The 26569-nt window shown below is 43.4% G+C and overlaps 1 protein-coding gene across 1 annotated transcript; it reads left to right on the forward strand.

Annotated features, from left to right (window-relative positions):
- Positions 1 to 789: 789 nt before the first annotated feature.
- On the forward strand, positions 790 to 25131 carry LOC110526036 (heparan sulfate glucosamine 3-O-sulfotransferase 1). Its single transcript, XM_021606627.2, has 5 exons — positions 790 to 1122; positions 20077 to 20476; positions 20703 to 20967; positions 21261 to 21435; positions 23532 to 25131. The coding sequence occupies exons 2-5, from the start codon at positions 20240 to 20242 to the stop codon at positions 23758 to 23760; spliced, it is 906 nt and encodes a 301-aa protein (XP_021462302.1). The 5' UTR covers positions 790 to 1122; positions 20077 to 20239; the 3' UTR covers positions 23761 to 25131.
- Positions 25132 to 26569: the final 1438 nt, after the last annotated feature.

Below are 26569 nucleotides of genomic sequence, written 5' to 3' on the forward strand. Positions count from 1 at the left end.
CTTGCCTTTCCCAAAGCTTTTAACGACCTTGATTGAGGAGAGAAAAAACCTTCAGACCTTATTCATAAGTGCCACTAATTCCACTTTATGTCTAGTGATAAGCGCAGTCTCTCAGCAATAAACTGAAAAGGTCAAAGATTTTTACTCTAAGTCTCATTCTCAAATAACTGTCTATATTGAATGGTATGAGAAATGGGAAGGTTGAAAAACCCACTCACATTTGTATTCAAGTAAAATCAAACGCTGTTATATACTCAGCCTTCACCTTCATCTTTAGATGTCTGGATACATCTTGAATGACACACAACGTTGAGGCTTTAAAGACACGTCATCATTTCCCAAGAAATATCTTCACAGTAAGATCTCTCAAGATGTCTTCACAAATATGTCTAAGAACGTCTTAAGGCATAGTTATGGCTGGAAAGAAATCATCAAAATATGCATAGTAACAAAAAAGAGGGAAAGATTCAAATGTTAAGTCTTATGTCCCTTCAAAGTGTTGGGATGAAAGATCGACAGAGAAAGTATGTGAAAGACAACGAAATCAGAGAGAAGAATGGGAGAGAGGGGTTGATGGAGAGAGAGCAGGGGGCAGGTGGAACAGGGAGGAGGGATTTCCCTAAGGGGTCGATGTGTTTGTGCTTGCTTTGCGCTCTCTCTCTCTCTCTCTCTCTCTCTCTCTCTCTCTCTCTCTCTCTCTCTCTCTCTCTCTCTCTCTCTCTCTCTCTCTCTGTCTCTCTCTCTCTGTCGCTCTCTCTCTCTCTCTCTCTCTCTCTCTCTGTCGCTCTCTCTCTCTCTGTCAGTCGCTCTGACACTCAACGGAATCACACTCAACACCACACTCTCACTCACTCACTCACTCTTTTTGACACAGAGGCAGAGACACACACACATATCCTCAGTGTAACGCGGGGCAAGCACACCACAAACAGCAAAGAGGAAAGAGGAAGAAAAGGAAGGAGGGAAAGAAAGGAGGAGAAAGGGAAAACATTGAGTTATCTAACACTTAGATTTTCTCAGAGGCTTTGAAAGGAGATCAGACACAGAGGAGTTGAGAGAAGAGGAAAACAGGAGGAAGACAGCGGAAACCCTAGACACAGGTTCAGTGTCACAGTGACTTAGGTAAGACCTCTCTCTCTCTTATTCACACACTGAATTTTTCACACACTTTTAATATTAAGATCCTTTGAAGTATAAAAAAAGATATATACACAATACCATTCAAAAGAAAATCAAATTTTTTGTCCATTAAAATGACATCAGAAATACAGGGTAGACATTGTTAATGTTGTAATTGACTATTGTAACTTGAAACGACAGATTTTTTTATGGAATATCTACATCGGCGTACAGAGGCCCATTATCAGCAACCCTCACTCCTGTGTTCCAGTGGCACATTGTGTTAGCTAATCCAAGTTTATCATTTTAAAAAGCTAATTGATAATTAGAAAACCCTTTTGCAATTATGTTAGCACAGCTGAAAACTGTTTTTCTGATTAAAGAAGCAATAAAACTGGCCTTCTTTAGACTAGTTGAATATCTGGAGCATCAGCATTTGTGGGTTCAATCACAGGCTCAAAATTGCCAGAAACAAAGCACTTCCGTCTGAAACTCATCAGTCTATTCTTGTTCTGAGAAATTAAGGCTATTCCATGCAAGAAATTGCCAAGAAACTGAAGATCTTGTACAAAGCTGTGTACTACTCCCGTCACAGAACAGCACAAACTGTCTCTAACCAGAATAGAAGGAGGAGTGGGAGGCCCCCGTGCACAACTGAGCAAGAGGACAAGTACATTAGAGTGTCTAGTTTGAGAAGCAGACGCCTCACAACGTCAACAGTGAAGAGGCGACTCCGGGATGCTGTTCTTCTAGGCAAACTTGTATTAGCTAACACAACGTGCCATTGGAACACAGGAGTGATGGTTGCTGATAATGGGCCTCTGTACGCCTATGTATATATTCCATAAAAAATCAGTAGTTTCCAGCTACAATAGTCATTTACAACATTAACAATGTCGACACTATTTCTGATCAATTTGATGTTATTTTAATGGACAAAAAAAAAAAATAATAATTTAAAACAAGGACATTTCTAAGTGACCCCAAACTTTTGAAAGGTAGTGTATATTTGATGTTTAATTTGGCCTTAATTGGCTATTAATTTTATTTGGCCTTATTTGGCTATTAGTCCATACAAACGCATTGAATAACAGATTCACTACATGGAAACATACATAGACAGTCCCCAAAAAGTTTGTTCTGAAGTGTCACGGCCGTCCTCCTCTTCATCTGAAGAGGAGAGGCGAAAAGGATCTGAGGACCAATACGCGGCGTGGTAAGTGTCCATGGCCAATCTTTAATAAAGAAAGTAGTGAACACTGAAAACTATACAAAACCAGTAAACAAAATAACAACCGTGAAGCTAATGTGAGCTGCGCTGAAACAAGCCATCAACATAGACAATCACCCACCAACAAACAGTGCAACCCAGGCTACCTAAGTATGATTCTCAATCAGAGACAACTAATGACACCTGCCTCTGATTGAGAACCATACTAGGCTGAAAACATAGAAATGCCCCAAAACATAGAAAAACAAACATAGACTGCCCACCCAACTCACGCCCTGACCATACTAAATAAATACAAAACAACGGAAATAAAGGTCAGAACGTGACATGAAGTGTCTGTTTAATACCAAAAATAAGTGGTTAAATACATGTAAAAAAAACTGATATTGGTAGCTAAAACAGACAGATTGTTATGTGGATTTTTTTATTATGCAAATTACATTTCTGCAGGGGTCCAGACATCGGCTCTAGGGGTTATCCTAAATTCAATGACATGGTGACATTAATTGAAGTCGGTGGCCAGTGGGAGTGGTCTGTGAATGTCACTTTGGTGTGTGTGTGTGGGTGTGTGCGTGTGTGCGTGCGCGCGTGCGTGCGTGTGTGAGTGTGCGAGATATAGATGCTGGTAGAGAGAGGAAGAGAGAGAGAGAGTGAGAGAGGGGGGACAGATAGATGCTCACAGAGAGAGAGAGAGATTTATGATATGGTCTTTTAAGCAACAGCTAGTGGAGAACTTGTGGTATGTGGATAGACAGGCAGTGGTGGACACACAGCATGTGTTGTGGGCTGCATATATTACACACCCATCGTGAATCACAACTCCAGCGAAGTATAAACCACAACTGCCTTGGACTCTGAACATCATACTCATGATAGTCATATCCGTCATGTTGTAAGCCAACCTCTCTCACTAATCTGGCATGTGTGACAGTCACTGTACTAGCGGTAGTTCACAACTCCAGGGTAGTGAAAACCAACCACAACAGTCTGATTCAGTATGTGAATATTATGTTCTTGATCCTGTCGTATCAATCATGTTGTGAGTAAGCCAACCAACCTCTCGAACTCATTCAAGATTCATTGTAAATCAATTGCCAAAGTAGGGGGTTTTGCCATTCTCTTTTTATGCTAATTTAAAATGAACCCACAAAATGTATATTTTCAGATTTCCCCTTCCCATTTCCAGCAAGCTTGAGGAAACCACCAGCCAAAGGAGTAAAAGTAAAACTAACCAAACAATGTTTGACCTTTGTAATGTTTGGAAAGTGTAGATGTGGTCCGAGAGATACGGAGGGAGCGATAAAGGGAGGGAGTGACGTAGAGGGGGAGTGATAGGGAGGGGGCGAGATAGAGAGAGGGGGAGCGATAGAGAGGGTGAGAGACATGGTCATCAGAGTGAATAGAGCCTCTGTCTCTGAATCAGTCACTAACCGGGACAACAGCACCATGTGATGTGAGGAGTTGTGGCTTTATCTTTATCAAGACATCCTGTGGCTCATCAAAACAAAATCCCCACATGGCCGGGTCAAGAGTGCATTATGACCGATTCAGGGATAAACCTTTTACTACGTCAATAGTGGTACCATTACTTTGTTTCAGCTGTCTTAGAAAGTCATGTAAAAAAAATCACATAGTACTGTACTTTGAAAAATAGTTATTTTTATCATACAGAGTGTGCCCTGGTGTACTGTACATTAAAACCTCTGTTCATTCAGAGTGCATTCACCTCCTAAGCAGAGTCACAAAGGCACTGTTACATATGGATGAGGTTTACTCTGTCGTAATACCGTACCCTGGCTTTGACACACTGTGTCCTCAAGCTAACTGAGTCAATGCTCAGTCAGAAACTATGATGCATGTGTGGGAAAATTGATTGAACCCATATTGATAAAGCTGCTGTTGACATGGAGATATGGAAGCTATAGAGAGGGTGCCTAGCGTCTCAGATCGTTGAAGAACCCCCTAATTGATCCTGTAAATCGCTCTGGATAAGAGCGTCTGCTAAATGACAAAAAAATGTTAGAGGGACAATGAAGAGATAGGTGATGAGGGGGAGAGGTACAAAGATAAACAGAGAGAGTGAGAGAGATATACATAAACAAGAGAAAGAGAGAGCGAGAGTAAAAGAGAGAGAGGACAGACAGTTTATACAGTGTGCTTCAGTGGTTATAATTACATACATGAGAGAGATAGTGTGAGAGACAGAGAGAGAGAGAGAGAGAGAGAGAGAGAGAGAGAGAGAGAGAAAGTCGCCCAGCCTCCCTGTGCACTGGCCTGCACTGTCTAAGGGGTCTCTGTCCGTCACTGTGTCACCTGGCCCTGTGAGTGTGTGAGTGCAGGCCAGGCTGTGTGGAAACTGTGTGTTTGGGCACATTAGGAGGCATTAGCAGGGGGAGCTTGCAAAGCAGCTGTGAATAATACATGGACATTATTTATGAGCAGAGAGCGTGTCCTCTGGAGGGCAATGAGGCGCATGCTACGGCTACACACTCCAAAAAGTTACAGTGGGAGGGGGGACGGGAAGTGTTTGTTTACTTTACACTGTAAATCGATAGAATCGACAATACCTTTCCCAGTATATTTTCTCACCAGAAATAGCCAACTGTTGATAATGTTGAGGTCATCTAGCGGAGTGTTATTTGACTAAGTGAGTGTGTATTTAGCTGAGTGCTAACAGTGTGTGTTTACAGGAGCTCGGGGAGAAAGTTCATTCATCTGGCAGTCCTCCACCATGTCAGTTAGAGTTGGGGCAAAGATCCTCTCACCTTACAGTACGGGTGGCACAAGTGCACAATGACCTCAGCTCATCATAGACACACACACGCACGCACGCACGCACGCACGCACGCACGCACACACTCATCTTTGTGGAGACAGAGTCAGTGTTTGCTAGACCATCACACTCCAGTTGGTTTAAGGAGAGGTGACAGGACCACCCACTGACCACCAGATGGAGGGAGCAGGAGAGGTCCCACATTACACAGACACCAACAGACAGACGGACGGATGGACACACAGACTGTGTTTCTGGGGTTGGGCTAGGTCTGGCTCTTTGGGTCTGGGGTTAGCTCTTTGGGGTTGCTGGGCAGTGGTTAAGATAAAGTGGGATAAAGTGGGGCAGAAAGTCAGGACAGGGAGCTCTGGGTGAGCTGTTTGGGTGGGCCTAGTCTGTGTGGTCATGAAGCCCCTGGGTAGGATTAGGGTCAGGGGAGAAGGGTAGTAGGGTGGAAGGCTGGAGGGAAAAGGGCATCGGAGAGGAAATGCCAATATAGGACTGGACTCTAAAGACCAAGTCCTATAACACACCCACTGACTGAAAGAACTTCCATGCTGTTGTGTCAATCAATCAAATCCAATCAATCCAATTTGTATCATATTTCTCAGTTTGTACAACTGTAAACTGTCTGTCCCCTAAAATCAGACCAAGGACACCAGACAGTGACATTGGCAAATCTCTGTTGGGCAATACTGTACTACTGTACATGGCATTGGTTTGACCTTGATGGTGAAAACACCATAGGATGGGTTTAAGCTGAAAGCCCAAGGTGGGAGTGAGGGATGAGGGAGGGACTGAGGATCGCACTCATTAATTTCCAGTCACAATGAGAGCCTGAGGACTTGGGGTATGGGGAGAGGAAGGGCGGAGAGGTAGGGTGAGAGGGTGGTGAGCAAGAGGGTGAGGAGGGCGATGGTAATAGTCTTAAGTGCTTGGTCAATCAAAACCCCCCTGCTAAAACCCTGATGTTCTAATGTTTCCACCTCCGCCCCCCTCGTCTCAGTGTGTGTGTGTGTGTGTGTGTGTGTGTGTGTGTGTGTGTGTGTGAGAGTGTCAGCCTGGAGAAGCAGTGGGGTATACAGCACAGAGGCACACAGGCTATTAGATATGTCACAGAGAACCACTATGAGAATACGAGGGACAGAGAGAAGGACAGCAAGCGAGGAGGACACAGAAAGAGAGAGACAGACAGACAGACAGACAGACAAGAAAGACAAGAAAGACAAGAAAGAAAGAAAGAAAGAAAGAAAGAAAGAGCCACCCTCGTCCCTTTTCATCTCACCTGCCGAATCAACTAGCCCTGAAAATGGATGGCGCTGGAGCGTTGCGGCCATACCCAGCCGGGTATATTACTTCTACCAATCCTCTTTCTTTGTCAGTTCCTCTCTCTCCCCCTTCCTTCATCTCTCAATCTTAGTCTCATGGTCCCAGGTGAGAGGGTTACAAAGAATGATTTTAGGTCCTTCTCTCCTTTTGCTCTTCACCTTAAGGTAAATGTTTTTATTTTATTTAACCAGGCAAGTCAGTTACGAACAAATTCTCATTTACAATAACAGCCTACCGGGGAACAGTGGGTTAACTGCCTCGTTCAAAGGCAGAACAAGAGATTTTTACCTTGTCAGCTCAGGGATTCGATCCAGCAACCTTTCGATAACTTGCCCAACGTTCTAACCACTAGGCTACCTGCCGCCACTATCATCTTATTTACTATTTCTCTTTCTTTATTTCTCTCCCTCTTTCCCTCTCTCCTCCTGTCTTCATCTCTTCTGTACCCTCTTCCCATATTAAATCTAGATAGGCAGAGTTCAGGACCCACATTGGTGGGAAAAGTACCCAATACCTTAATAGAAAGTGAAAGTCACCCAATAAAATACCGATTGAGTAAAAGTCTAAAAGTATTTGGTTTAAATATACTTAAGTATCAAAAGGACAAATAAAAGTATAAATAATTTCACATTCCTTATATTATGCAAACCAGACGACACAATTGTATTGTTTTTTTAATTATTTACAGATAGCCAGGGTCACACTCCAACACTCATAATTTACAGGTGAAGCATTTCTGTTTAGTGCTTCGGCCAGATCAGAGGCAGTGTGTGAATTGGAGCATTTTCCTGTCCTGCTAAGAATTCGAAATGTAATAAATGTATAAATAGTAAAGTAAAGTACAGATACCCCCCCAAAAATACTTAAGTAGTACCTTAAAGTGTTTTTACTTGAGTACTTTCCACCACTGTTCACTAGCCCATAATGATATTGACCAGACAGACCTCCCCCATATGTCTACTTGCCCCCATTCCAAACACCCATACGCACATCCCCCAAACCACATACACACACCCTTGCTCATATACAGTACAGTACACAGATGTACACACACCCTGCCCACACACATAGATCCTAATTGACTCTGTCACAGACTCTCGGTGGACAGAGACTCTCGGTGGACCCACACACACACACACACACACACAGACAGATCAGAATTGACTTTCTCTTGACAACAAACAGCCAGTGAAATGAGTGACTGTAGTTTGGTACCAGGAGCTACACAAGCACACAAGATCCATCACGGCTTAATGAGAAAGAGGAGTAAAAGAGGAAGTGAGAGTAGTCCCCGTATCCTGCTTTCACTCCATCAGTGATCCACATGTCAAACCTGGTTGTTTATATCCACTGTGATGTAATGTGCCAGATAGTGACAGCAGGCTGTCAGAGCTACAGTACGTTACTGTGTGAAAACCAACATATGTGCTACATTGGACTGTGAGCATGTAAACAAGGGTGTGTGCGTGAGGGGGGGTGGGGAGTTGTGTGTTTGAGTGTGTGCGTGCACACGTGTGTGTATTGGTTGGCTGATATGTGGGTGAAGGGAGGTGCCTGTATGCATCTGTGCGCTCTTAGCTACCTCTGTGCGCTCTTAGCTACCTCTGTGCGCTCTTAGCTACCTCTGTGGGCTCTTAGCTACCTCTGTGCGCTCTTAGCTACCTCTGTACGCTCTTAGCTACCTCTGTGGGCTCTTAGCTACCTCTGTGGGCTCTTAGCTACCTCTGTGGGCTCTTAGCTACCTCTGTACGCTCTTAGCTACCTCTGTGGGCTCTTAGCTACCTCTGTGGGCTCTTAGCTACCTCTGTACGCTCTTAGCTACCTCTGTGGGCTCTTAGCTACCTCTGTGGGCTCTTAGCTACCTCTGTGGGCTCTTAACTACCTCTGTGCGCTCTTAGCTACCTCTGTGGGCTCTTAGCTACCTCTGTGGGCTCTTAGCTACCTCTGTGGGCTCTTAGCTACCTCTGTACGCTCTTAGCTACCTCTGTGGGCTCTTAGCTACCTCTGTGGGCTCTTAGCTACCTCTGTACGCTCTTAGCTACCTCTGTGGGCTCTTAGCTACCTCTGTGGGCTCTTAGCTACCTCTGTGGGCTCTTAGCTACCTCTGTGCGCTCTTAGCTACCTCTGTACGCTCTTAGCTACCTCTGTGGGCTCTTAGCTACCTCTGTGGGCTCTTAGCTACCTCTGTGGGCTCTTAGCTACCTCTGTACGCTCTTAGCTACCTCTGTGGGCTCTTAGCTACCTCTGTGGGCTCTTAGCTACCTCTGTACGCTCTTAGCTACCTCTGTGGGCTCTTAGCTACCTCTGTGGGCTCTTAGCTACCTCTGTGGGCTCTTAACTACCTCTGTGGGCTCTTAGCTACCTCTGTACGCTCTTAGCTACCTCTGTACATTTGTTTCAAGCCTACATCTGTGCATGTAACTATGTGTGTGATTCAGCATCAGGAGTCAGCGCTCCACACTACACTAGACTGTACCCTGGGACCTTCTGGTGCAGCTAAACAGACTGACAGGCAGCCTGTTATCTTTCTCTTTCTGACTGTCTGTTTTAACCTATCCAAATCTAAATGGCACAGGCTGCCATGTTAACACACACACATGCACACACACACGCTTGCACTGCCCTGTGCCAGACTGCCATGAACAGTAAACTCACACTCCAGACATTAGCATGGGGTGTATGCCAACGCCTGCGCCCAGACACACTTGCATGCCAGAGGCATCTTTAATTAGATCCCAAACACACACACACACACACACACACACACACACACACACAATTTCTTTTACAAACACATATACACTCCCCCGAAACACCCTGTTTTTAACCCAGACACCCCCTGCCCATCTCTCTGACACATACACACACATACACACATCACCATCCTCATTATCAATGCGCCATACACACACAGACTATAGAGAGCTCTTTTGAGTGTTTGATACGATTGACCCAGATCTTAAAGCGCGAATGGCTGGGGAGGGGGAGAAAAGTGTGTCTGGGGTGGGGGGTGTGTGTGTGAGGGGGGAGAGGGTTTGGCGGCTGGTGTGGAGTTTTTGTAAAGAGTCTAATTTGAAACCCAGTCGGGGATCGGTGGGCATATTTCTGCGGTCAGTGTCTTTGCTGGAGAGAAGGGGAGAGAGACAGAAAGAGCAAGAGGGAGAAGGAGTGTGAAAGAGAGGGGGCAGGGAAACAGAGACTTTCTGGACCCCGATAACAGGCGTTATCTCCAGAACGTCTCTCTCCCTTTCCCCCCTCCCTCTCTTTTCAACCCTCATTCTTCTGAAGAACGAGATCTGATGTTCAAACTTAAGCCTGTTCATGTAAAGGAGGAGTACACGCCGAGGGGCTTCTTAAGGCTTTAGGAGTGCCTTTTTGGCACACAAACACACACAAATACTATAACAAATTCAGATGCTGCATGGGCTCAAGAAGACATCATTAGTCTTACTCCTCAAGGTTGTGACCAGTCTGTCAATGAAACAGACGTTGTCATATAGACACATTCCCCCAGCCGCATTCTGAAAAGTCGCACACACAGATCTTCCCCAGAAAGGGTAGCTTGCCTGTGACAGGAGTTGTTCCTGACAATGTGAAGTGAACAGGAAACACGAATGTTTACCTAGTCAGGTCATACAATTAGAAAGTATTCCAGATCCTACATTTGACTACAGCTTAAAATGTTCTGTCTTTGTTGTGAAAGCTAGCTTCGTTGTGGTAGCTAGTTCATGGAATAGCAAGAACATTTTTGAAGTAGTCCCAAACTCATGCAGTGAGTATGACAGATTTGTCTCTCTCGTGTCCTTGTTGAATTTGTTTATAGATCTCCCTTGGATGATTTTTGTCTATCCACACATGGAATGCAAATATAATGAGACTATTATGAATATTTTCTTTGTCATGTGTGTGTGCAAATACATTATATTGAATAATATGGTTTGGTTTGTTGTGATAGTTGTCTGAAAGAATGATAACACATTCACAGTAGTAATATATGCCATTTGGCTGACTGTTTTATCCGAAGCGACTTGCATGCATTTTTCAGAAGGGTGGCCCCAGCGGGAATTGAACCCGCGACCCTGGTGTTGCGAGCGCCACTCTCTGAGAAAGAGAAAGGAGGAGACCGAGAGAGAAAAAGGGGTAGACCGGGAGAGAGAAAGGAGGAGACCGAGAGAGAGAAAGGAGGAGACCGAGAGAGCAACAGAGAAACAAATGGAGAGGAGACAGTAAGAAATACAGAGAAAGAAACAGACATAAACAGAGAAACAGAGAGAAAGACATAGAGAGACTTTATCTACTGTCCAACAGCCTTGGTGATATGGCTAGGCTGGCAATCAACTGGATTTCACCATGCCACCCCCTACTAGGGCCAATCTCATTGCCTGCGTTACACACACACTCCCGCTGAGAACACACACACACACACACACACACACACACACACACACACACACACACACACACACACACACAGACTACATCTGTCCCCTCCATCCCTACCCGCCTTCCCTCCATCCCTCCCTCTGTCCCTCTGTGCAGGATAATCCCCGACACCCCCAACCACAAATACCAGCACCCACCAAAAGATAGTTCTAAGGCACAGAACGGCAAACAGAGACGTGTGTTCATATACACACACACAGAGTAAACACATGCAGATTGAGATACAAAGTAAGAAGCAGCTCACCAAACCATGCAATATTCAAACTAACAAAATCCACACACCCATAAACTAGCCAAGAAAAAGCAAGATGAGAAAGAGAAAACAGAATAAGCACTGCTATATTATATAGTATATTATCAGTTTTCAGGTATGAGCCAGATGCAAACAGTGTCGAAAAAACAACAAGTATATTTATAGTACAGGGGCAGGCAAACGACAGGTCAAAGGCAGGCAGAGGTCGGTAATCCAGAGAGGGTGCAAAAGGTCCGGAACGGCAGGCAGTCTCAGGGTCAGGGCAGGTAGGGGTCAATAATCCAGTGAGGTGGGGCAAGGTACAGAACGGCAGGCAGTCTCAGGGTCAGGGCAGGTAGGGGTCAATAATCCATTGAGGTGGGGCAAGGTACAGAACGGCAGGCAGGCTCAGGGTCAGGGCTGGCAGGGGTTAATAATCCAGTGATGTGGGGCAAGGTCCGGAACGGCAGGCAGTCTCAGGGTCAGGGCAGGTAGGGGTCAATAATCCAGTGAGGTGGGGCAAGGTACAGAACGGCAGGCAGTCTCAGGGTCAGGGCAGGTAGGGGTCAATAATCCAGTGAGGTGGGCAAGGTACAGAACGGCAGGCAGTCTCAGGGTCAGGGCAGGCAGGGGTCAATAATCCATTTAGGTGGGGCAAGGTACAGAACGGCAGGCAGGCTCAGGGTCAGGGCAGGTAGGGGTCAATAATCCATTGAGGTGGGGCAAGGTACAGAACGGCAGGCAGCCTCAGGGTCAGGGTCAGGGCAGGCAGAAAGGTCAAAACCGGGAAGGACTAGAAAACAGGAGCAAGGGAACAAATGCTGGTAGGTTTCGCGAAACAAAACGAACTAGCAGCAGACAAACAGAGAACACAGGTATAAATAAACAGGGGATAATGGGGAAGATGGTGACACCTGGAGGGGGGTGGAGACAAGCACAAAGACAGGTGAAACAGATCAGGGTGTGACAGTATATTACATCTATATTTCACAAATAATTGGATTCATTAAAGTTTCCTCTCTCAGCCTAGAAATACTGTTAGTCCATGTGGAACTCTCACAGCCCCACTCACCATGGACAATCTAAGCCTTGTTGTTGTGGTTTTTGCATGGTGCCAAATTGGAGTCACAAGGAGTAGCCTGCTGTCTGCTAGTGGGAGAGAAGCTCTCCTATTGAACAGAGCTGAACTAAAAGCTGGCATGAGCAACAAGACCTCACAAAATTGTGAAATTGACTTCAGAATTCAACGTTTGTCCACGGGAGGTAAAACATAGATTTTTGAAGGTTAAGTTGAGGCAGTCATTCATTCTGGTTAAGGGTTAAGGTTTGGGATAAACAAATAAAAGACATGTGCCTAGCACCGGGATCTGCCTGGGCTAGAGGCCCTCCTCTGACTCTATAATGAAACACCAATCCCTCCCCAATCACTCATTACTGTAAGGTCCACTATTAATATGATAAGTGTCCTTTTTTCATGACTTGACCCTTCATACCAAGTATCTAAAAGTAACTGGATGTGCATACACATACTACCTCTGAACTCCTCTCATATCAGCCGTCTCTGCCAGTGTTGTGATAAGAGCGAGAACATTCATGATGTACTGTGTTTCGGACTGTTCCCAAAGCAAGTTTCTGCCACTCTATTCTTACCGAAATAGTTTTTTTATTTTTTATTTAAAAGTTGTGCGATTAGAACATTTCAGGGAACTGAGTGTGATGCAACGTGGGATTGTAGAATGAGTCATTGATGAGTAGATAAGAGGTTTCTGTGTGCGTTACCATAGCCTTTAGGGTAATTCCTCAGCTATCATGTATTATATTCATGTCTGCATCTTCATGTGAGAGATATATATAGGGATATAGGACAAAAAGGAGAGGGGAGAGAGAAAAATGTTGAAAGAGAAAGAGGAGAATATAGCGAAATGGGGAACGAGAATAATAATAATTTATAAAATGGCTTTTGTAAAGAGAGAGCGAGAGAGAGGGTTCATTCGACTGGTCAATGATCCAAGGCCAGCTCAGTTAATGACCTACCATTGTGACAATGAGTCATCATAATGCTGCATCAAATGTACAAGATCCTAGGGGCATTGGCAAACACAATGTAAGTCACTTAATTTATGTGACCCTAATTGCACCGAATACTTCTGTTTATCCTACAGCTAGTGTATGCAGTAATCATGAGCCTATGAACCAGAGTTACACTGTTAGCACTGAGGCGGTGTGCCCTAGTAGGAAGACCACTTTGTGCAGCCCTGCACCCTGCTCCAAACTAAATTACATGAGTAAGTCTACTTCTGATACTCTTCCCAGTAAAGCATTAAAAACAATCAAGCATCCCAGAAAACTGATAAAAATAGCCCATATATGCAGCTTGAGAAACAAGGTCCATGAAGTCAATAACTTGCTTGTAACAGATGACATCTCTGAAACTCTCTGAATACCTTTGATGATACAGTGGTAGCAATACATGGTTGTAACATCTACCGAAAAGACAGAAATGCCAACGGAGGCGGTGTTCTGGCCAATATTCAGAACCACATTCCTGTAAAGCTCAGAGACTGTTGACGTAATATGGCTACAGGTTAATCTGTCTCACCTAAAGCCTGTTCTTGTGGGAAGCTGCTATAGACCACCAAGTACTAACAGTCAGTATCTGGAGAATATGTGTGAAATACTTGATAATGTATGTAATATCAACAGAGAAGTATATTTTCTGGGTGATTTAATTAAATATTGACTTGCTATCATCAAGCTGCCCACACAAGAAAAAACTTTGAACTGTAACCAGTGCCTGCAACCTGGTTCAGGTTATCAGTCAACCGACCAGGGTAGTTACAAACAAGCACAGGAATTAAATCATCAACATGCATTGATCACATCGTTACTAATGCTGCAGAGATTTGCTTTAAAGCAGTATCCAAATCCAAAGGATGTAGTGATCACAATGTATTAGCCATATCTAGGAAAACCAAAGTTCCAAAGGCTGGGCCTATAATAGTGTATACGAGGTCATACAATACATTTTGTTGTGATTCATATGTTGATGATGTGAAAAATATTTGCTGGTCTATGGTGTGTAATGAGGAGCAACCAGACGCTGCACATGACACATTTATGAAATTGCTTATTCGAGTTACTAATAAGCATGCACCCATTAAGAAAATGACTGTAAAACTGTTAAATCCCCTTGGATTGATGAGGAATTGAAAAATTGTATGGGAGGGATGAAGAGAAATGTATGGCAAATAAGTCTGGCAACCCAACTGATTGGCAAACGTACTGCAAATTAAGAAATCATGTGACTAAACTAAATAAAAATCAACTATACTATGAAACAAAGATCAATTATATAAAGAATGATAGTAAAAAGCTTTGGGGCACCTTAAATGACATTTTGGTGAAAAAAAGCCTACTCGGCTCCATCATTCATTGAATCAGATGGCGCATTCATCACAAAGCCCATTGATATTTCCAACTCCTTCAATTACTTTTTCATTGGCAAGATAAGCAAACTTAGGGATGATATGCCAGCAACAAACGCTGACACTACACATCCAAGTATATCTGACCAAATTATGAAAAACAAGAATTGTCAGGATGGAAGAGGTGAAAAAATTATTGTTGTCTATCAACAATGACAAGCCACCGGGGTCTGACAATCTGTATGGAAAAAAACTGAGGATAATTGCAGACGATATTCCTATTTGCCACATCTTCAATAGCCTACTAGAAAGTGTGTGCCCTCAGGACTGGAGGGAAGCTAAAGAAATTCCACTACCAAAGAATAGTAAAACCCCCTTTACTGGCTCAAATAGCCGACCAATCAGCCAGTTACCAACCCTTAGTAAACTTCTGGAAAAAATTGTGTTTTACCAGATACAATGCTATTTGACAGGAAATAAATTGACAACAGACTTTCAGCATGCTTCTAGGGAAGGGCACTCAACAAGCACAGCACTTACACAAATGACTGATGACAGGCTAGGATAAATTGGTGATAAAATTATCGTGGGTGCTGTCTTGTTAGACTTCAGTGCCGCTTTTGACATTATCGATCATAGTCTGCTGCTGGAAAAACGTATGTGTTTCGGCTTTACACCCCTTGCTATAATGTGGATAAAGAGTTACTTGTCTAAAAGAACACAGAGGGTGTTCTTTAATGGAAGCCTCTCAAACATAATCCAGGTACAATCAGGAATTCCCCAGGGTAGCTGTTTAGGTCCCTTGCTTTTTTCAATTTTTACTAACGACATGCCACTGACTTTGAGTAAAGCCAGAGTGTCTATGTATGCGGTTGACGCAACACTATACACGTCAACTACTACAACAACTGAAATGACTGCAACACTTAACAAAGAGTTGCAGTTAGTTTCAGAGTGGGTGGCAAGGAATAAGTATTTCTAAAACTAAATATTTCTAAAACTAAAAGCAATGTACTTGGGACAAAACATTCACTAAACCCTAATCCTCAACTAAATTTTGTAATAAATAACGTGGAAATTGAGCAAGTTGAGATGACTAAACTGCTTCGAGTAACACTTGATTGTAAACTGTCATGGTCAAAACATATTGATACAATAGTAGCTAAGATGGGGAGAAGTATGTCCATAATAAAGCACTGCTCTGCCTTCTTAACAACACTGTCAACAAGGCAGGTCCTACAGGTCCTAGTTTTGTCGCACCTTGACTACTGTTCCGTCGTGTGGTCAGGTGCCACAAAAAAGGCAGCAATGCTGGCCCTTGGATGTACACCGAGAGCTAATATTAAAAATATGCATGTCAATGTCTCCTGGCTCAAAGTGGAGGAGAGATTGACTTCATCATTACTCATGAGACATATTGACATGTTGAATGCAGAGAGCTGTCTGTCTAAACTACTGGCCCACAGCTCAGACACCCATGCATACCCCACAAGACAAGTCCCTCTTCACAGTTCCCAAGTGCAGAACAGACTATGGGAGGCACACAGTACTACAGAGAGTCATGACTACATGGAACTCTATTCCACATCAAGTAACTGATGCAAGCAGTAAAATTAGACTTCAAAAATAGAAAAAAACACCTTATGGAACAGTGGGGAATGTGAAGCAACAGAAACATAGGCACAGACGCATGCATACACATTAACACACGATGGTATACATACACATACACATGGATTTAGTACTGTGGATATGTGGTAGTGGTGGAGTAGGGGCCTTAGGGCATACAGGGGGGTGTTGAAATCTGTGAATGTATTGCAATGTTTTTAAAATTGTATAAATTGCCTTCATTTTGCTGGACCCCAGGAAGAGTAGCTGCTAATGAGGATCCATAATAAATACAAATACAAATTAGCAGAGTGGAAGTCAAGCTGAATGCGCTGCGTCTCGACAGGAGGGATACTGTATACTCCAACATACCAGGGAGTCACAGGACACACACACTCACACACGGGAAGCATGCACCAACTTCCCACTGGGACACGATGGTTGAATCAACGTTTTTTCTACATAATTTCAATATATACTGAACGAAAATATAAAAGCAACATGCACAAGATCGCTGAAATAAAAAGATCCCCAAAATGTACACCGTTCTAGATGATTCTGTGCTTCCAACTTTGTGGCAACATTGAACAAGATCGCCTTTTTACATGATTTGTCAACTCTGCTTGAAATTGATCAGCTTACAGTGTATCAATGAAATGTAGATAATGAGTGGAATATATTGTTATATAGAACCCAGGTAACCCATTTCAGCAGTGCATTGTACACTACACCATCATTGCTAATGGTAGCACATAGTGATTCTTTCCACTTTGTCCCATTGAAGCACACTGACTGATGGAGAATCATGTAGTATTTACAGCTTTATCCATATATGATTTCCAACATATATTGATGTCAAATTGCTACATTTATGAGGTAAACAATATTACAGTGTTCAGTGTTCAGCAGTTATCAAACTATAGGGGTAACTAGGCACTACATGTTTTTGCTTCATTAGTTATCAGTTTTGAGCAGTTTGTTTAAGTAATAGTTAATTATATTGTTATCAAATGACAAGAAAATCATATCAAAAGTAAAGTGAATATTACATTTTGAAAAGCAGATACTTAGATTGAATATGTATCCAAATCCAAAGAGTGATTTGATGCAGTGAAAAAATGACTTTGTGAATGTGTTCGTTTTGAAACACGAGCCATTTTGATGATCTGTTTTGATTTGTTTTGATAACTCTACGCGAGTTACTTGTTACTTGTGAAATTTCACCAACGAGATTGAAAAAAACTGTAATATCATACATTATAGAAAAATACTAGCCAGTAGCCACCACTTTCAGAGTAAATTCTTCAAAGACAAACTAAACGAAACACCAGGACAAACCCTTCAGCCTTGATAGCTGACTTGATGAAGGTAATGATGACAAAAGAGACACCGAGCAGGGAGACTAGACAAACTCTTCGGCCTTGATAGCTGACTTGATGAAGGTAATGATGACAAAAGAGACACAGAGCAGGGAGACTAGACAAACTCTTCGGCCTTGATAGCTGACTTGATGAAGGTAATGATGACAAAAGAGACACCGAGCAGGGAGACTAGACAAACCCTTCAGCCTTGATAGCTGACTTGATGAAGGTAATGATGACAAAAGAGACACCGAGCAGGGAGACTAGACAAACCCTTCAGCCTTGATAGCTGACTTGATGAAGGTAATGATGACAAAAGAGACACCGAGCAGGGAGACTAGACAAACTCTTCGGCCTTGATAGCTGACTTGATGAAGGTAATGATGACAAAAGAGACACCGAGCAGGGAGACTAGACAAACCCTTCAGCCTTGATAGCTGACTTGATGAAGGTAATGATGACAAAAGAGACACCGAGCAGGGAGACTAGACAAACTCTTCGGCCTTGATAGCTGACTTGATGAAGGTAATGATGACAAAAGAGACACCGAGCAGGGAGACTAGACAAACCCTTCAGCCTTGATAGCTGACTTGATGAAGGTAATGATGACAAAAGAGACACCGAGCAGGGAGACTAGACAAACTCTTCGGCCTTGATAGCTGACTTAATGAAGGTAATGATGACAAAAGAGACACCGAGCAGGGAGACTAGACAAACTCTTCGGCCTTGATAGCTGACTTGATGAAGGTAATGATGACAAAAGAGACACAGAGCAGGGAGACTAGACAAACCCTTCAGCCTTGATAGCTGACTTGATGAAGGTAATGATGACAAAAGAGACACCGAGCAGGGAGACTAGACAAACTCTTCGGCCTTGATAGCTGACTTGATGAAGGTAATGATGACAAAAGAGACACAGAGCAGGGAGACTAGACAAACCCTTCAGCCTTGATAGCTGAGTTGATGAAGGTAATGATGACAAAAGAGACACCGAGCAGGGAGACTAGACAAACTCTTCGGCCTTGATAGCTGACTTGATGAAGGTAATGATGACAAAAGAGACACCGAGCAGGGAGACTAGACAAACTCTTCGGCCTTGATAGCTGACTTGATGAAGGTAATGATGACAAAAGAGACACAGAGCAGGGAGACTAGACAAACCCTTCAGCCTTGATAGCTGACTTGATGAAGGTAATGATGACAAAAGAGACACCGAGCAGGGAGACTAGACAAACTCTTCGGCCTTGATAGCTGACTTGATGAAGGTAATGATGACAAAAGAGACACCGAGCAGGGAGACTAGACAAACTCTTCGGCCTTGATAGCTGACTTGATGAAGGTAATGATGACAAAAGAGACACAGAGCAGGGAGACTAGACAAACCCTTCAGCCTTGATAGCTGACTTGATGAAGGTAATGATGACAAAAGAGACACCAAGCAGGGAGACTAGACAAACTCTCGGGGCGGCTGGAGCAACAACATTCCCCTAAGGTGCAATTAAAAAGGAACACAGGAACCGAACACTGACGAGGTTCTTCTCCAGGACTGCACAACCCCCCCCCCCCCCCCCCCCCCACACACACACACACAACAAGTGAGTGAATAAATAACTCAGCCCCATCAGGCTGGCCTGAACACAACAACAACAATAGAAACAGAGAGACAATGTCAGAGGAAGGATCATGTTACATGTATTGACACCGCTGTGTAGTGATGTTAAAGCCTGGTGAACACAGACACAGCAACAACCTATGTCATCATGGTGCCTTGACTTTGCAATCGCTCTCTACAAGTCCTCCTTCTGTGACTGGTTGCCTGTCTGTTGAGGACAAGTGACAGACAGAACCACCCACGCCAGGACTGAGAGATACCCTACTTATTCCACCAGATTAATAAAATGGAGACGTATCATCTAAATTGTGTGGAACTGTTCATTCTCTGATGTTAGTCCACATCCACATAGTTCAGTGTCCATCACTTCCATATGGTTATTAAAAAACAAATTGAACTTGAACATTAGCCTACTTTTACCATTTGACATTGAACCAAATACTTTGTTTTTTTTCTTTCAATTAATGATTTAATTAACAATATTGCTCCCCAGAGGCGAAACTGAGTTTGACACGTGCAGGGACAATACGCATTAGGGCTGGTATCTTTCAAGGATTTTAGTTCATTCGAAATAATGCCATTGTTCACTAGAATCGTTTTTCATTAATTGGGCTATTTTGTATTTAACAATATGGCCTATATACTAGAAACTAATGGACACATGGACACAGATATAATACATTTATAATATATGAATACAGTTATTAAAATATAAATGATCAAAGTTACAATAGATTGCCATTGATTTTCTGTTAATTGCCAAAATCACTGAAGGTTCCAGTGACTTTCTAAATTACTGGTAGCTTTGAAACCCTAATACAGACAAGAAGTTCCAGTCTTCATGAGTTCTCTACCCTAAATGTAGCTCATTTATATGACCTAAAATATGAACTCAGATATTTAAAACTGCTTTTGACAGTGGAAAATAACTCTTCATTTGCAGGCTCTTCACTGAAGACCCCTGGATCCTGAACCCATTTCACCTAGGATCCCCTACCCCCACCCTCCTCCTCGCCCCAGCCCCACAGCCTGTGGGTATCTTCCTGTACCTGTGTGTGTGTACCTCCCCCTCCTCACCCTCCCACCTCCAGAGCCCATAGTCCACCATGCTGTGGACTGTTCTCCTAGCCCTGCTGGTTCTCCTCCTGCTGCAGACCCAGCTATGTGTCTGTCTACGGGTGCTCAGAGTTGCCGGCTATTCTTCCCCCTCATCCTCCCCCTCTCGTAATGCCACCAAGCAGCGACTACCTGGAGCCATCATCATCGGCGTGCGTAAAGGTGGCACCAGGGCCCTTCTGGAGATGCTCAACCTCCATCCGGACGTAGAGGTGGCCAAGGCTGAGGTAATGATAAATAGAAACATCATCATGACCATCTCAACTTAAATTGTAAAGCACTTTCACACAATAGACTACTCTCAAAGCTTTAACATAATGGTATGAAAATAGTCATGCAGCATAACAGAATGAAAGAACAAGATAAAATCCTAGAATGCAGACTTTACTGAAGTAAAAAAAAAAATTTTGGGGGGGGTAAAGTATTAAACAACCCTACATACTTTCTTTTTAGGTGCACTACTTCAATGTGGAAGAGCACTACCGGCGTGGGCTGGCGTGGTATCGTGCCCAGATGCCCTTCACCCTGCCTGGGCAAGTGACGGTGGAGAAAACCCCTGGCTACTTTTCCTCTCCCCAGGTCCCTCAGCGGGTCTGGGAGATGAACCCTGCTGTCCGACTCCTGCTGATCGTCCGGGACCCCGCTGAGCGCCTCGTCTCCGACTACACCCAGGTTCTCCATAATAGGGTGACCCGCCACAAGCCCTACAAGTCTCTAGGTAAGTTGCACCGAGGTTAGAGTGGTGACCCAGTAACCGAAAGGTTGCTAGTTCAAGTCCCAGGCGATAGATAATTGGGGGCTGCTTGTGTCAGATCATTACTACCACCACCATCATTCACTTGAGAAATGCAGTTAACAACAAAAATGTAAATCCATCCAGTGCTCCATACCTCAGATCCTGTTCCTCTTAACCTATATGTGTGCCAAGAGTTAGGAAAAAGCAAAGACAATATACATTTCTGCTCTAAATATTATATTACATTCTACTCTATTTCATGTATTCTATTGTAGAAGAGCTGCTGCTCCGCCAGGGCCACATTGACCCGGCCTACAAAGCCCTGCAGAGGAGTCTGTACCACCAACACCTGGACCGCTGGCTGGAAGTCTTCCCCAGGGAGCAGGTCCATGTGGTGGACGGAGAGGCCCTCATCAGAGACCCCTTCCCAGAGCTCCGGAGGGCGGAGAGGTAATGTTATACCTAATGTAATTTTTGGGTGTGTTCCAAAAACACACCCTCTGGTCAAAAGTAGACATTATAAGATTCTGACCTTACGATCACTGATCATCTTCCCTGTAAGGTCGGAATGGCAGGCTGCCCAGGAAACCATGGAGCCGGCATGAGATATAGCTCAGGAAAACATACCTCAATCCAGGGATGGAGATGCTAGGTAGCCAAAGCCACAGCAGACATTTTCAAAGGATAGTCAGTCAATCAGCTCCTTTGTTGTTCAACATGACATTCCATATGGGATGGCTAGTCAAAAATACTACACTATATAGGAAATAGGGTACAATTTGGGACACAGGCTTATACTTGAATAAAATGGCCTAAGTTACACTTTATCACCACGCACTTTAACTTGTAGCCTACATATTTAACCAACCGTGCGTTTTGAATACATTTAGCCTCATGTCTATTGTTGGTAAAATTCACAGAGATGAGCACCCCAAACACAACGAACTGGAAGTTCATTGAAAGGACCCAGAACTAGCAGTCTTCTTCTTATTCATCTTATATGTTATTTTGGCAGTCCACAAACACACGTTAGAGGTGCATGCCGCCACCTACTGTACAGGTGGTAAACTATAGAAAAAATATCCATTGTATTAAAGGGGGATAAAAACAATATCATGTAAACAAACAAAAACAGACAAAAAAAATAACATCACATGGCCCTACACAGGCTGAGGGGCATGTGAGGGCGGAGCATCCTTTGACAAGATTTCTTGCAATGCCTCGGCTGTAAACTCACTGCGTCCCAAAAAGCATACTGCTGCACGATAATTCAAATGTTGTCTGATTTCTTCTTTGTTTGTGCTGTGCAGTTTATGACCACTGCAATAAATGCTGCAAAGTCCACCTTATCTACATGTTATATATCAGGATCCCTTGATTGCCGAGAAACATTCACTGGTGCAGTCTCAATTACCATTGCATCTTCAACGCCACTCGCTCCTTCAACTCTTTTCTCCACCTCCAGATAGGAGACAAGCTGGACAGCCCTTATTCTCCCCACCTCTGTCTCCTTCACCATAACAGCGCAATCCAGGGACTAGGGCATATGTTCGCCACCACCAGTGGAGGCTCCTGAAGGGAGGACGGCTCTTAATAATGGCTGGAACTGAGCAAATGGAATGGCATCAAACCATGTGTTTGATGTATTTGATACCATTCCACTTATTCCTCTCCAGCCATTACCACGAGCCCATCCTCCCCAAATAAGGTGCCACCAAACTCCTGTGGCCACCACAGTTGCAGCATATAACCTCAGCTGGCACACAATTTTTTTCCCCCCTATCTGCATACACTTGAGACATGCCCAAATCTTTTGCATTTATTACACTGGAGGAGCTTAAGAACAACAGCTCTTAAAGGATATTTCATAAAGCCTAGCTTTACATGAGAAGGAAGAGACATTATAATATGGACGAAGTGAGTTTCCTTACTCCATTCGCCACACAGGTCAGTCATCATGCACAAATCACTTAATCTACTTCCTCAGGTATATCATCTGCATCCACTTCATGAGCAACCCCAGAGACAGGCGCCCTGCTTCGTAAATCCATACACAAAACTGCATTCCAAAATATTTTTGAGGCGCAAAGTATGTTCCACGGACACACAAAAAAATCTAACTAAAACCAGAATTTGCGGCTGCCACCAACGCCACCTCACCCAATGCACCCATGAAACGTCTTAGCTTCCATCACAACTTTACTTATTTTGTTTCCTTTCTTTTTCATGACTGTAGCCCACTCATTCTCACTCTCATCTTTATCCGACCCGCCATCAGTTTCGAACAGAACATCCATTTCCGCCATCTTCCCATTGGCCTGAATAAAAAATGGCCTCCAAGAGAAGATCCTTTCATGGCCCACCTGTTACTTTTGTATGTAACTTATATTGTGTAAGATGCTATTCAGTTGCCTCATTGAGGAGATTAAAGTTTTTAATCTAATCTCATCTAATGTAGGCCGTCATTGTAGTAGGCCATCATCGTAAATAAGAATTTGTTCTTAACTGACTTGCCTAGTTAAATTAAATAAATAAATGATCTATAGGTTCCTGGACCTGCTGCCCCGCATCACTCCCTCCAACTTCTACTTCAACACAACTAAAGGTTTCTACTGTCTCCTCTCTGCTGGGGGCCATGACAAGTGTCTGGATGAGTCCAAGGGGAGGCCCCACGCTCCTCTCAGCTCCCGGGCCTTCAGGAAGCTCTGCCGATACTTCAAAGAACCCAACCGCCTGTTCTTTGAAATGGTGGGACGTTCCTTCTCCTGGTGCTGACTGTGCATCAAGAAACAAAAGGCCCTTTATTGCTCTGATACCACCTTTAATGGGACAGAGAGAGGGGACAGACAGGGCCAACTGGAGATATTGGCCATAATAGCAAATATTTGGGATGCCTTTGAAATGGTCACCTGTTCCCTATGTGCACTACTTTTGGGCAGAGAGGGTACCATTTAGAACGTAATCTTAGAGACTCTTAGAGACACTAAGAGCAGGTCAACAGTGAAAAGACATTGGCCTGTGTGAAGTTCCTGTTGATTGATTGCACAGATAGATAGATTGGTGTGTTGACTGTCAGGTAGGGGGGTGGATGGGATGAATGGATGAATAGATTGCTGTGCAGACTGTTGGTTGTGCGGATGGATTCATTTATGTGTCAATTGAAGGTTGTGGGTGGATGAATTGACTGAGAGATGAAAGGATAAAACCACAGATGCACACAGACGATTTTAAAGATCTTTAGAGGTGTTACGTTTTTAATGTTCTCAATTGTCTTACTGTCAATGAGCTGAACCAAGCCAGGCCTGGGAGTGAAAAGCACAACAAGCATAGACTGTATAAGATAACTCTCACTGAGGGACACTATTTCTAACTACCCATAGAAAAAGATGGTGGGTACATTCAATATGGCAGCTGGTCCACCCATCACGGAACATTGACTTGAATGGGAATATCCATTCTAGTGATCTGTTTTTTTTAAATCGTACTACCTGCTGGAGAACATGAACTGAAGTGCCCATTCTCTAATACTGTATGCCTGGTGGTCCTAATAGCACCTGATCATGACTCTTGCTGGTGTCTATCAATGTTGGCCTTGGTTGCACAAACTGGAATGAAATCGAGTGTAAGAAAATAATTACAATAAACTGTGCCATACAATTGTATCGTGAACAATCACGACAAAAACAAATCTTGTCATTTTGATGGTCATTAAAATGAGTTTCAGAGCAGATACCATTGGAGGAAATGTAGAAGTGTACAAAAAATAGAGGGTAGAAGAATGCTTTGAAATTAGATGGGGCTTATTGTTGCACTATAACTGAATGCTTAATTGCATAAAAGGTTAGTCCATCTGAAGATCTACTGTACCCATATGAAGCTATTTCAAACCGAGTCTGAAGATTGAGACTGCTTACCATTTTCACAAAATCGTTTACCATTGTAAAAAGTATAACTGTGAGCTAAAATAATGTCCTCATTTAGATAATCATGTGTACTTATTCTAGTTATTATTCTAATATTTTACTATCAAATGTTCAATATATTTTTGGGATTGTTGAATTTAGATTTTAAGGTGTTTGAGCTGTAATGCATTGTAAGTATGTTTTCTAAAATCTTCTTCAATAAATGTGTACTGTTGTACTTTAACCCAGAGAAAATAACTATATTTAATAGAACATAGCGATGGGGGGGGGGGGGGGGGGGGGGTACCAACTAAAATACATTACTAGGCCTAGACAGAACGTATTGTAAAGATCATATTGTAATGTCTGCTTCCAACCCACTCTCAAAAACCTAGATCCCCTGAACGCAGCTCACTCTCCAGATCCCAATCACCTGAATTCTAATCACCTGTTCACACACCTGTATGTCATTATTACACATTATTTTGTTCAGTTCTTTGCCCCCATCACTGTGAGGTATTATTTGTTTTGCCGTGATTTACTCCTCCCTTGTATGATAGTTTTTGCCCGACTCACTATCGGATTTCCTGTAATCTACCTATTTCCTGATCTCCCGGACAACTAGCCTTTTCCCTGCCTGTACTGTTGCCCTTTTGGACCCCTGTGTATGACCTTCTGCCTGCCCCTGGACCCAGCTACCTGCCTCCTCCTGTGGTTCTTTGCAATAAACACCCGCTGCGCTTAAAACCAGCTCGCTGTCTCCCATCGTGTTCATTACACATATGTCCTATCTCAGCAGGTCAAATACATAATAACACGTAGGGCTTTAAATACACATACAGTGTGTTGACTTTTAACAGTTGTGTGTAAGTCTAGTACATGTATTAGCTCTACACTTACAACAGTTACAGGTCAGCACCATGTATGTGCTATTCTAAAATACAGTCAAACCACAATCTCTATTATTATTATGTATGTACAATCAGGTTCATAATTATTGGTAACCTTGTAAAGATTAGCAAAAAAGTATATATACATATATTTTTTTTAAGTGAAATTATATTATTTTACACCAGGGTTGCCCAACTGGAGGCCTGCGGGTGTTTTTATTTAGCCACCCAAGTTGATGATGCTTAACCAGGGCCCCAGGACCAGTGAAAGCAAAATAGCCCCATAACATCAAAGAAGCACCACCATATTTCAAGGGAAAGGGGATAACTAAGTCAGTTGCACAACTGAATGCATTCAACCAAAATGTGTCTTCTGCATTTAACCTCTGAATCAGAGAGGTGTTGGGGGGCTGCCTTAATTGACATCCATATCATCAGTGCCTGGGGAGCAGTTGTTATTCAGGGTTAACTGCCTTGCTCAAGGGAAGAACATCAGATTTTTTTCTACCTTGCCAGCTCAGGGATTCAAACCAGCGACCTTTCAGTTACTGGCCCAACACTCTTAGCCACTAGGCTACCGCAGGTATGAGGTACTTTTATTCATATGCTTCCGTTTTATCAATGCCAAACCCACCACTGGTGTGCGTGTGGCCAAATAGCTCTATTTTCATGTCATCTGGCCATAGCACCGCCTGGAGTTTGATAAATGGCACTGGCACTTGGACTGGAACCCTGCTTTGGGTAAGATGACCTGAAAATAGAGTTATTTGGCCACATACACACCAGTGCTGT

The sequence above is a fragment of the Oncorhynchus mykiss genome, chromosome 6 (assembly GCF_013265735.2).
Source record: "Oncorhynchus mykiss isolate Arlee chromosome 6, USDA_OmykA_1.1, whole genome shotgun sequence".
Classification (NCBI taxonomy): Eukaryota; Metazoa; Chordata; class Actinopteri; order Salmoniformes; family Salmonidae; genus Oncorhynchus; species Oncorhynchus mykiss.

Bases quoted from the DNA above. Each gene is read 5' to 3' on its own strand.
- LOC110526036 (XM_021606627.2), top strand. From the start codon at position 20,240: ATGCTGTGGACTGTTCTCCTAGCCCTGCTGGTTCTCCTCCTGCTGCAG. The intron at 20,477-20,702 runs GTAATGATAAAT...CTTTCTTTTTAG, and splicing joins TAGAGGTGGCCAAGGCTGAG to GTGCACTACTTCAATGTGGA. The intron at 21,436-23,531 runs GTAATGTTATAC...AATGATCTATAG, and splicing joins GAGCTCCGGAGGGCGGAGAG to GTTCCTGGACCTGCTGCCCC.